This window comes from Schistocerca nitens, chromosome 4 (assembly GCF_023898315.1).
Source record: "Schistocerca nitens isolate TAMUIC-IGC-003100 chromosome 4, iqSchNite1.1, whole genome shotgun sequence".
Taxonomy (NCBI): Eukaryota; Metazoa; Arthropoda; class Insecta; order Orthoptera; family Acrididae; genus Schistocerca; species Schistocerca nitens.
In genome coordinates this window covers 743,487,115-743,499,738 of record NC_064617.1, presented here as the reverse complement: position 1 = coordinate 743,499,738, position 12,624 = coordinate 743,487,115, and the positions used below count along the sequence as shown (strand labels likewise).

General features: G+C 39.8%; 1 protein-coding gene across 1 annotated transcript in view; it reads left to right on the top strand.

The window, feature by feature from the left end:
- Positions 1 to 8,796, top strand: part of LOC126252544 (ATP-dependent translocase ABCB1-like) — an 88,943-nt gene extending 80,147 nt beyond the window's left edge. Inside the window, exons 18-19 of the mRNA XM_049953442.1 lie at positions 2,853 to 2,999; positions 8,175 to 8,796. Of these exons, the coding sequence (XP_049809399.1) occupies positions 2,853 to 2,999; positions 8,175 to 8,375 (348 nt within the window). The 3' untranslated portion in view covers positions 8,376 to 8,796. The remainder of the gene's footprint in view (positions 1 to 2,852; positions 3,000 to 8,174) is intronic.
- The last annotated feature ends 3,828 nt before the right edge of the window (positions 8,797 to 12,624 follow it).

The window sequence follows — 12,624 nt, the reverse complement described above, 5'->3', positions numbered from 1 at the left end:
GGTACGCAGGGAAGGGGAGGGAATGAAGGGAAATGTTATTAATTAGAGCCAGATTTTGATACGTCTTGAGCCAGACGTAATAATGATGCAGGAATCATGCATATCGAGATTTATCCAGTTACTTTTGAGTGTGGAGTACGTATGAACCGCAGTCCACATGACTGTATCTCCTGTATTTTCTAGTACACATTCACTCATGGAAACGTGTTGAACGTCTCCACAAATGAGTTTACCGTCCATTAAATGTTGTTTATGACCACGACGTTACCGAATATTCCATCAACTAGCAGTATTCTCTTCGGTAAAAACTTAGCAGAGATACAATTTCGATATTGTGAAACCGAAGATACAAGTGGAGTGTTAGAGTTTTCTTTGATTTTTTAGTGTTTGCTTTGTAATTGGAAAACGTTAACGACTTGAATAAAATCCTTTTAGAGATTTAGGCCGCCGAAACAAAACGACTATAAAGCCGAAGTTTCGAACGTCTTCGTAGTCTTCGTCCTCAGAGCAACTCTAAAAACGACTGCTGCCTATATTTTTTGTTGTTTAAAAATGACACGGCATAATGTCTAAAAGGATTTTATTCGAACGGGCACTGGCCGTGCAAGCCTTATTTCTGCACTGACAGACCTTAGGTGTTTACCGGTTGTTGTGGCATCCGCGACATGCTTTCTACGCAGTCATCATTCTTTTTACTGCTCTAACAAGCTGCCAGTTGTTTGTCCTACTTCTAAAACTTTATCTTCTTATACAAGCCAGACTCGATGTCATCAGTAATCCGTACTACATACTCCACTTTTCATCATTCTCTGTATATTTTTCTTGTGTAGCATTCTCAGTTTTCGTAAATTTGACAAGTTTGGTTGTCTCACTCAACGTTTCAACTGTCCTTCCATTACCAAAAAAAAGAAAAAAAATGGTTCAAATGGCTCTGAGCACTATGGGACTCAACTGCTGTGGTCATCAGTCCCCTAGAACTTAGAACTACTTAAACCTAACTAACCTAAGGACATCACACACATCCATGCCCGAGGCAGGATACGAACCTGCCGCCGTAGCAGTCGCACGGTTCCGGACTGCGCGCCTAGAACCGCGAGACCACCGCGGCCGGCAAAAAAAAAGAAAAAAAAGGGATTGAATTTTGTAGAATTTCTGTAGCGAATTTTTTGAATGGGAGCTCGGTGGCTCAACTGATTTACTCGAATTGATATTTCATAAGAACTACTGATAAATTTTGTTTTTGAGAAGCAATAGGTAGCAGTCACTACGGCGTAATATTTCTCTGTTCACATCTGAGCCGGCCGAAGTGGCCGTGCGGTTAAAGGCGCTGCAGTCTGGAACCGCAGGACCGCTACGGTCGCAGGTTCGAATCCTGCCTCGGGCATGGATGTTTGTGATGTCCTTAGGTTAGTTAGGTTTAACTAGTTCTAAGTTCTAGGGGACTAATGACCTCAGCAGTTGAGTCCCATAGTGCTCAGAGCCATTTGAACCATTTTTCACATCTGAACAAAAACACTTTGCCGACTGATACTAGAAATGGCATGCTTTAAAAAATAAATCCTAAAATAGGCTACTAAAGAACTATTTAGTTTTCCGTACACACAAACTCTTTGACTGCCAAGACAGTCAAACCTCAAGCTCCGAAAATGCACTTCAGCCGATACAGATAACACATATGGAAGTTTATTCCAACAACTGGATGGTAGCTATACGGATTATGTCAAAATGATAATGGAAAACTTGGATATATATTAAATCGCTTTACACTTCTACGGGAGCGGTGGCGCACCAGCGCAGACGTCGGCATAATCTATGGCAGTATGATCTAACGATCACGTACGCTGACCAGTCACAGACCGTCTTTGTGCTATAAAAGACTATCCTAACAGCAGCCCCGTCAGCTGCTCCTAAAAAAGATGATGTTGGTGATCGTCGAAAGCGTGAGGGTTCGTCCAGAGCTGACGCGTCAAGAAAACCGGTAATCTTTTTCACAAGAATGTCATCGCAGGAAACTTTGTTCTCACATTAAAGACATGCATGCAAGAAACCTCATCGAAAATATGAAGCCCAAAGTCTACCGCCACATCCGTCGTCTGAGCTAAACTAGCTCGACTTGAAACTTTTCGAACTATGAAACGAGTTTAACAAACCCGTCTGGGCTAAGACGTGTACTTACTTGGTAGGAAACACACAGCATGAGAAAAGGTTTCAACTACGCCAGAAATCTTCGACAAGTGCTTAGCTGTTACGCGTTCTGCGTCACTGGAACAGGCCTTTTGGAAAAAATCCTGCAATTATGTTGTTTCTTTTTAATAAGAAGCCGCAGTAGTGCCTTATGTTTGTGTCTGTGTTCCCCTTACGTTACATTAAAAGCTGTTAAATTTTCGACTCTCCACTGTTATGGAATCTGATAGCTTTCACTACGTGATGAAGATGGTAATCAAATGTCCTTCGGACACTGCATACTACATGTATGAAGGACATTGCACAGTACACCGTAAAACACAGACACTGCAAAATAGTATACATACCTAGACAGGCCGCTACAATAATAAAGAAGTCTTTCACTCTGCGAGACTCAGAGCAGCTGTTCAAGAGTAGGACGTGGACACACGCTGACATATGGGGGGCATACTCGGATAGCCCTAGTGGTTACGGAGGTCGATCGCGTAAAGCAGGAAATCCGGATTCGAGTCTGGCTCCGGCACAAATTTTCATACGTCATGTATTCACAATTGGGAATTTTGTTCTTCTGTCTCTAAGGAATATTGGTGTAGTTTTGGAACATCAGGTTTGATGTCATATTAATGCATAACAATTTCATGAACAATTGTTTAAATTTCCGCTTGCAGGGCTACGACACACGTATGGGAGAAAAGGGCATGCAGCTGTCTGGAGGGCAGAAGCAGCGCGTGGCCATTGCGAGGGCGCTAGTCCGGGACCCTAAGATACTGCTGCTCGACGAGGCTACATCTGCACTCGATGCCGAGAGTGAGAAGGTAAACTAATCTTATTAGAATTATTGTGTAGTGTTTATTGCAGTCACTGTGGGAACGACGTACAGTCAGAATGCTCCTCTATTAATGATACAAATTTCTACGCATTTCTCTTTACTCTTTCGCACTTACTTGCTCCATTACGAAATTGGGAAATCAGTGGCTTCGTTTCTTTAAGTCCTCAATGTGCCTTATCTCTAGTAAAGTCAACATATTCAATATTAGTTTTACATACTGTTACCTGTAATATTTTAGTGCCCATTCAAGTCGTGCTTTCTGTTAGTACTTGCAGTACCCAATTAAATATTCTCCATAGCTTACCAAACATACTTTGCCTATTTTTTTCTAGCATACTTTCATTTCGTATTTTATCTGACAACGTTATTTGTAACCCCTGCATCACCACATTTCACATTCTACTTAGTTTATTCCTCTTCACTTTACATTCTGTTTCTGATGAACCGTTTCTTCACTGGTGTCAGGCTCCTTCCCATTGTTTAGGGCATGTAAAGTAGTAATGCTCCTACATTGTGAAACTCTTGTACTTCCTCTGTCAATTCTTATACCACTATTATGTTTATTTTGATAGGTAAACCCCGCATTTCGTCCTATGAAAATGAAAGGTGGGTAGAGGTTGTGGTGGTTGGAGGAAGGGGAGTTGCCTATAGAAATAGCGCTGGTTTTTGGTGAGTTTTTGAATTATTCAAAGATTGCACATGCCCACAAAAGTTCCCATTGTCTTTGTATAATCATCTCCAACCAAATGAAGTTCTTAATAAATAGTCCATTCGGTACCTTCCTCACTTCCAGTTTCGTGCTTCACTGACACAGTGGAGCCACATATCAACTGGTCTTCCAGTGCAACATAACTAGACTTGGCTGGTGTAACTGATAGCTATAATGTAAATTACTTTCATTTAAAGGAACCGAGCTACCTGTTTTCAGGAATGCGAGAACTAGGAAACCGTCACTCGCAATTGTAGCTTTAAATCTGAAAGAATACTACGTACTTTTGACCTACATGTTGCAAACAAGTAACACAGTAGAAGTGAAAGAAAAAGAAATGGATGCATTGGAGCACTGCAGAATTTAAACCCCCACTGCTTAGAGGAGCTGGCGATGGTTATGCATCGGAACCTCTAAACCTTCGTCAGACGGACAAATTAATCATAAATCAAGAGGAGCTTAATAACAACCACCAATAGATGGCAGTATAATAGAGAAGTACAGACAGTTCAGCAGCGGTATGATAAAGTGGGATTCGAACGGCCATATGCTTATCTAGAGAAAGCCAAACGTGCTCTATGTCTTTGACACATAGGGAGATGAAACTGGCCACTCACTCCATGTGGGGACCTACATAACATTAGCGCATGTCGACACTAAAGATCTGAACAGTCACTCTTCCGTGTTGCGCATCAGCTCTAAGCTGAGGAAGCAAGAAATACATGTTTGTTGACAGTTTACGTGTTCTGGTATGCATCGATAGAGGATTCGAACTGTTCTCAGGAACGAGTCGAAATTCATTTAAAAAGTAAAAGTAATATTTCAACGTACTAATGGCATATTATATACACACATGAGTGTTAGGTCTTCAAGGGCCAATAAAAGGAAAAACAAAGGCATTCTTGGCTCCTTCAATTTATCCATTACCTCATCAAAAGTATCTGGACAGCTATTAGTTGACATTGCTATGGTGTGTACCCTTAACTCGCCTTTACGACTGTTTGAACTTTGTATGGACACTTTCAATGAGGTACCTATATGAAAAATCCTCGCAGATTAAAACTTTGTGCTTTATTTCCGCCGGTACTTCATCTTCCACCTTCCAAACTTTTCAGAATTCTCCTGTGAAACCTGCAGGACTAGCACTCCTGGAAGAAAGGATATTGCAGAGAGATGGCTTAGCCACACCTTGGGCGAATGAAATTTTCACTCTCAGCGGCGTGTGCGTTTATCTACCAGGAAGTTTCATATCAGCACACACTCCACAGTAGAGAAAAATTTCCTCAAGAGCCGAAACGAGAGAAGATAGTGATGCTGAACACTGATGTCTGATGCCAAGTCATCGCACCATCTCATCCTACTGTTTTCCATTCCAGGATTGCTATCGTCCACAAGCCAAGGCCTCTTAGATGCTTATTTATGATAGGGCACATTGTAGTGCTGATACAGTCACCGAGTGTGAACAGTTCTTCTACTGTATGCAGTATACAATGCTGTTAAATGTGTTGGAAATCCTTTCACATTTAGCGTTTTTGTAGTCTCAAAAAATGGCTCTGAGCACTATGGGACTTAACATCTGAGGTCATCAGTCCAACTAACCTAAGGACATCACACACATCCATACCCAAGGCAGGATTCGAACCTGCGACCGTAGCAGTCGCGCGGTTCCGGACTGAAGCGCCTAGAACCGCTCGGCCACCGCGGCCGGCTGTGGTCTCAAGAAGGCGACCACACCATCACCTCTAAAACTCCTACACAACGTGACATCATCTCCTCTGTATTTCTGTTGGCCCTACACATAATGGCAGGTAAAGTTCTCCAGGGATTTGCGACACCCAAACCCTTCCACAAGATTGCCACAGGGTATAGCGTGATTCATCACGGCAAATCACTCCTTTCCAGTCATCCGCTGTCCAGTGCTTTCGCTCTTTACAACACCTCAAGCTTCACTTAGCACTGACTACGGAAATGTGTGGCTTTTGAGGAGCTACATCATTGTGTCCCGTTCTTTTTAATTCCCTACACATACTCATTGTGCTAGCTGGGCTATTGATAGCTCTTAGGAATGCATGAGTTATTCTTTCCACTAATTCCATTGACTGCATTGGCCAGAGTCAGTACCTGTGAGTACATGGGGTCTGGCTGGACTTGGTTTAGCTGTTGTTAGTTAGTTAGTTATATGTTCCATAGTACATCTGAACGATTCTTTTATCGAAATGACGTGGAATGAGTAAGTTTACAGGATATGTATACATGATTAGTGTCAACATTATTGAACTCATTATTATTTGAGTTCTACTCATGCAGCTACACTTAAAAACTCATTTTTCTGCTGGCTATCAGGTCTTAAGTACAAATTTGTCAATGGAACACAAGGAGTCGTTCAGGAGGAATGATTTTAATTTAGACTTAAAACTTGCATCGCTTGATGTCAGGTGTACTATATTATTGGGCAAAAGATAAAAAGTTTCGTTGCTGTATATTGAATTTCTCTCTCAGCAACTGTCAGCTTTAATAACAGGTAACAATGGTCATTCTTCTCTCTAGTTTTACAGGTATGGATATCATTGTTCTTCTCAAATCATCATTGTTCGTCTCAAATTGTGATAGACTATTCATGACGAAATTCATTAGTGAATATACATATTGTGACCGTGCAGTTAAAATGCCTAGCTTCTTTAAGAGTTGCCTGCATGATGTCTGTGGGTGACCACCATATATTATTCTCACTGTTCACTTTTGTGTCATCAGTACTTTCCTTCTAAGTGATGAGGTACCCCAGAAAATTTTTCCATAAGATATTATTTTGTGAGAATATGCAAAATATGTAAGGAGGTTGATTTGTTTGTTAGCAATATTTGCAATTGTATGAAGATTAAAAGTAGCTGGACTTAACTGTTTGAGAAATTCTGTAATATGCTTTTTCCAGTTAAAGTTTTCGTCAATATGTACACCCAGAAATTTGGAACATGTACGATACTTACTGACTCCTAGTCATCTACTACATCAATTGTAGTTTCGACTCTGTTTGTTACACAGAACTGAATATAATGTGTTTTTTCAAAATTTAGGGAGAGACAATTTTCTGAAAACTACTTTATAATTCTTTGTAAAATATCATTAAGCATCTCTTCTGTCACTTTGTGTCTAATGATATTTATTATAACACTAGATCTGTCTGCAAAATAGTACCAATTCTACTTATTTAATATTAAGTGGAAGGTCATTCACATATATAAGGAATAGACGTGGGCACAAAATTGAACGCTGTGGGACTCCCATCGCGAACTGTCACCAGTCCCTATAATTTTCTGTTTCAGACATTGCTTGAATTATTCAGCACCCACTTTTGCAGTCTGTTTGCTTAGTATGATACAAATAATCTCTACAAAAAACCATCCTGCCAGTGAAACTAAATTTCTTCTAGAGTGTGACATAATCTGTGCAATCAAATGTCGTAGAAAGATAACAAAAATACCAACTGGTGATATATTATTATTTAAGGTTTTTACTATTTAATAAGTGAATGTATAAGCAGCATTCTCTGTCGAGCAACGTTTCTGGAATGCAAACTGTGATATGCTAAGTAAATTGCTTCGTGATAAAAACAATGGCTGTATTTCTTTTAACTTTTCTGGCATCCTCCGTCGAACCTATCTGATGTTCATCCCATACTGCGGAAGAGGACATACAAGCGTATAGTACACCTGTTGTGTTTTCTCAGTGTTCTGTCAACAAATCTAGTCTTTGGTTTCTTTTACCCACAAAATTACCTATGTGGTCGTTACAACTTATTCGTAACTGTAATCCCTAAGTATTTAGTTAAATATGAAGTCTTTAGATTTGTGTGATTTGTCGAGCAATCGAAATTTAGCGGATATCTTTTGGTATTTTTGTGGAGGTCTCCACACTTTTCATTATCTAGAGTCAATTGTCACGTAGCGCACCGTACAGATATCTTGTCTAAATCGTTTTGTAATTTGTTTCGATCATCTGATGACTTTATAATACGGTAAATGACTGCATAATGTACAAAAAACGTAAGATTGTCTCCTAAATTGTTTATGAAGATCAGGAACAGCAGAGGGCCTATAACACATCCGTGAGGAACGCCAGATGTTACTTCTGTTTTACTTGATGACGTCTCGTCAATTACTAGTGCAAGTTCGATGTCACTGAGCTCTCTGACCAACCCATATTGCTGTTATTGCTTCTCTACTTACAATATCAACACTCACCGACTCATTTTATTCTGGAGGGTCCGTCTGTCATGACAACTTGTGATCAACTCTGCATTACATAAGGGTGTCCAGATACTTTTGCACAGATAGTGTATGTAACATTTTAGAGGAGCGACAGTGTACAAAGTTCACGTCACTTGTGTTACACCTTCCACAGCTATTTTTGTTTCTGTGTATGTGACTGACATATGGCGATGACCTTTTGGGACAGGTAGTTCAGGAGGCGCTGGACAAGGCGAAGGAGGGGCGCACGTGCATCACGATCGCCCACCGGCTGACGACCATCCAGGACACAGACGTCATCTGCGTCATCAACGACGGCCGCGTCGCAGAGCGAGGCCGACACGCTGAGCTGCTGGAGCGACGCGGCCTCTACTACAAGCTGCAAAGCCTGCAGGCGGGACACCGGTAGTCGTCCAGGAGGGCGCTGGCCTCAGAGTTGTCCCCGATACTGGAGGCTGACTCGGTCGGTGGGTGCGAGGAGACCACCTCTGCAAACGCCGCGAGCTGGAGAACACAGACTTTTACTCAGCATTTCAGCAGATGCAGATACTCGATGCAGACACACTTCTCGATGTACCTGATTTAGTCGTAGAGCCCCCGTGTCGTTGTCTCAATTCTAAAGGTCAGACCGAATTTACATCTGTTACACTCCTGTGGGAGAATGGTTGGTCTACAGGAGACTATACTGACATAGTGATAAATACTTTATCTTCGATCATTATTTCGTATTGTGCACTCTTCCATTATAATTTCTCCCTCCATTTGTAGTTGTTCTCAAGTGTCTCGAAAATGATAACAGTTTTGATTCGTCAGACATAAATACAGTCTCTGCTAGGCGCAAAGTAGAGTAACTTGACGGAAAAATAATTTTTTTGTAAGAATAACATTGTTAGTAGACTCATTCGTCACACTGATTTTTTAAAAATTATTTTTATGTACTTTTCGTTTCTCTGCAGTTCTTGTCTAATATTTATTTATTTAAAAATATTTATCTATTTATTTGTAAAAAAATAAGAAAATTATATCAAGTTTTATAATAACGTTTTTCGTTACTATTTTATATCCTTCAATGTCCTTTTTATTCGTCATTACACTTTCAGTCAATACAAATTATAAGAATGGAGTTACGTATGCGTGTATATGTGTGTGATGTATATTCCCCATCTCCTAAGTCGCTGGACCGATTTCAACAAAACTTGGTCTACATATACCTTAATGTCATTCAACAGTCTCTTGGGAGGGGGTGAGGGGGGGGGGGGTAAGAACCACCTACTTATCAAAGTGGTGGGGATGGGAGTAAAAAACAAGCGTGAATTCCCAGACTTCATTCACCCAGTAGTTCAGAATTAGACGCTTAGACACTTGCAACAGACTTTACACATAATTTCAAACCTTCAAGAAATTTTTTCTCGCTGGCAACCGCTACAAGATGATAAAATAAAAAATTTTTATTGCTCAGTAATCTTCCGCTGTTCGAGTAATCAAAATACCTCAGGGAGGTAAGCACAAACAGAATGTAAGTGCAAAATTATGTCACTGTTCGACACATATATCAGGAGATATGACGTCATAAACGATTGGCTGCGTGAAAACCAGTCACATCATGCATGACGTCTAAGTTTATTACTTTTTTGCTACTAATTCTGTTTGCAATAAATATATCAGACAATATTCACATATGCCGCTGAATATATGTATAACATTATATTACCATACGATATATACGTCAGTAGATATGACGTCATAAACATAGAGATACGTAGACATCTGCCACATTGTGCATGATGTTTAAATTTATTTTTTCCTTGCTTCTTCTTCTATTCGCAAAATATTTCTCTGACTGTTTCACATATGCCACTGAATGTACTTGCAAAATAATATTAATGTACGACAAACAATACAGGAGACATGAAGTCATAAACACTAAGCACAAGGACAGAAGCTGCGTGGTACAGGCGTAGACGAACAGTTATTAATAAATACTCGGGAAATGACGGGTCTCTCCGCGAGTATCACGTCATTATTTAGTGGTAACTAAACACAAAGGTACTCCAGGACTTGCTGCTTTTTAGACCGCAGTCTACAAATCTTCATAAAACAGGAATCTCAGTAGATAGAGCTTAGTAGATCCTTTTAGCAGACAATTAAGATATTCAGATAACAACAAAATGTATTTAAAGACTGAAACGTCTCCTTAGAAAAATTATACACGACTGTGCTTAAACTGACACACAATATTTTTAGCGCAACGCAGTCTGACTTTCAATAATCTCTACAAAAGAATGGCCCTGACTAACAATAACCTATACCTTTCATGAATCACTTACCTCACAAAAATCTTCGTTACTCAAACTACTGCAACACAGCGAGCGCCAATACCGCAAACTAAATAAAAGATTCTAACTACTGAAGGCGCTAACTACTGATAGGCATAGTCAGCAAATGAAAGATTTTGATAGAGAACAAACAATATATTTACCTTAAGAGTGTTCAAATTCATAATATATATATCAAGTCTTACAAATTTACTGTCTCTGATGGACACACGTCCAGATCATCCGCTCTCAAAATTCTGCCATCTCTCTCCCCACATCCACCACCGCTGGTGGCTCACCTCCAACTGCGCAACGCTACTCGCTGTTAACAGCCAACTGCCCAACACTACAATAGCAAATTCCAACAATGCAAACCAGCCACAGACTGCATACAGCACAGTCAGTGATTTTCATATAGAGCGCTACATGGCGTTACCAACATAAAAACCTAAACAGCCTACTTACAAGACACATTATGGCTTTCTGAAACTGATAATTGATGTGAAATGCCCAAGAAATATAAAGAAAATTTCTATATTCTTATAGGTGTATTTTATAGTTGGTGATAATAACTGATCTTGTAATTCAGCACCTATGTCTCAGTGTCCATGTGGAATAATGTCATTTTTGCATTAAATACAGGTGTAGCAATGAAAAAGTCAGGAAATTCTTCATTAACGTAAAGAGGTGACTGCATGAGAAGCACAATACAAATCGTACGTAAGGCATGCCAACTTCGAACGCTTTATCTGAGACGTTAGAAAATTCCATAATATCTACAATTCTCTGAGTTTTACCGTTGCTGAAACCTGTATACATTCATCACTGTTTACTACCTTTCTTCCTTACTTACCTGCTTTTTGCGCGGCAGACATATGTTATCCATGTTTATTCTACTGTCTACATGGAAAATATTTGAATCGTTACTTAAATGGGGCTGCCGATTAAACAATGTAGATTATTCAATCCATTTTGAAAATCTACTTTGATGCTTTTCTGAATGCTGTTTCTATTTTGATATGCAGCCAGTCGTCACTTTATGATGGTATCGTCTATGGAGAGTATCCTCGCAACATAAATGTCAGCCGGACGGAGTGGCCGAGCGGTTCTAGGCGCTACAGTCTGGAACCGCGCGACCGATACGGTCGCAAGTTCGAAACCTGCCTCGGGCATGGATGTGTGTGATGTCCTTAGGTTAGTTAGGTTTAAGTAGTTCTAAGTTCTAGGGGACTGATGACCTCAGAAGTTAAGTCCCATAGTGCTCAGAGCCATTTTGAACCATAAATGTCAGTACAGCCTAAATGAGAAAGGCTATACTTGCAAATGTGAGACTGTTAACTGAAGTAACAGGGATAGGAAATTCGATGTCAAGTATAAGTTAAAGGCTAAACGTGAAATGATCGTTTGCAAATAAGACTTCATACTCACAAAACACAGGGTATGAAGGTCACTCGAAAGACTCCAGACGATCTCAATTTGATTTTACAACCAATGACGACCATTCTAGGGTCACCAATAGCCTCTATTTGTGATTGTAGAAAAAACATTGTGTTCTTGAGACGGTATGATCAGTCATTCGCAAACATAGGTGCACCAAATCACAAAACAGAAATTTTACAAATACATAGCATATGTTGATTATTTATTTCTCAAATATTACATAGATTATAAAGATCCACGTTATGGTGGGGAGGAGGTTGAACGATATTACCGAAACTTTGTACAATTTTGTTGTGAAAATAGCAATAGAAGCTAACAGCAAGGTGCAAATACGGGAATATGTGACCATCTTGTTCACGTTTTGGTGATAGAAAATGTATCTCAGAACAATGAAACCCTTGGACAGGCTTCTTGGCATAAACTGTGATTAATATAAACAGAATAAAACCAAAGAGACGAAGATTAACTCATTTGAGACAATAATTACCTGTCAAAAGCAAAAATTGAGTACACTTAAATGTAACAGGAATAAAGAGTGTAAGACGATTGTTTACCGTTATTGCACTTAAAGTGGGTGCTGCACTTCATACCACGAGCATAAGCTAAGTGGGCGCGATCTGAAATCAGATATGATTGTTGGACTTTTATGTTTCTCCCTGTCGAAGAACCGTCTCCCATTATCTACATCATGTCTCTGTATGTTACAGTTATTCTAACAGCAAAGAAATAAATAGTATTTTGACACAGACACAAATTACTGACAGAGCATGGAGGAAGAGCTTTCTATAACTACAAGTCTGGAGAACAGAATCATATGGACGTGAAATGTGAAGAGTGAGAAACACCAGGACATTTGGAAGCATTGCAATGATTTCTGTTAAAAGCACCATATTATCGTTTGAG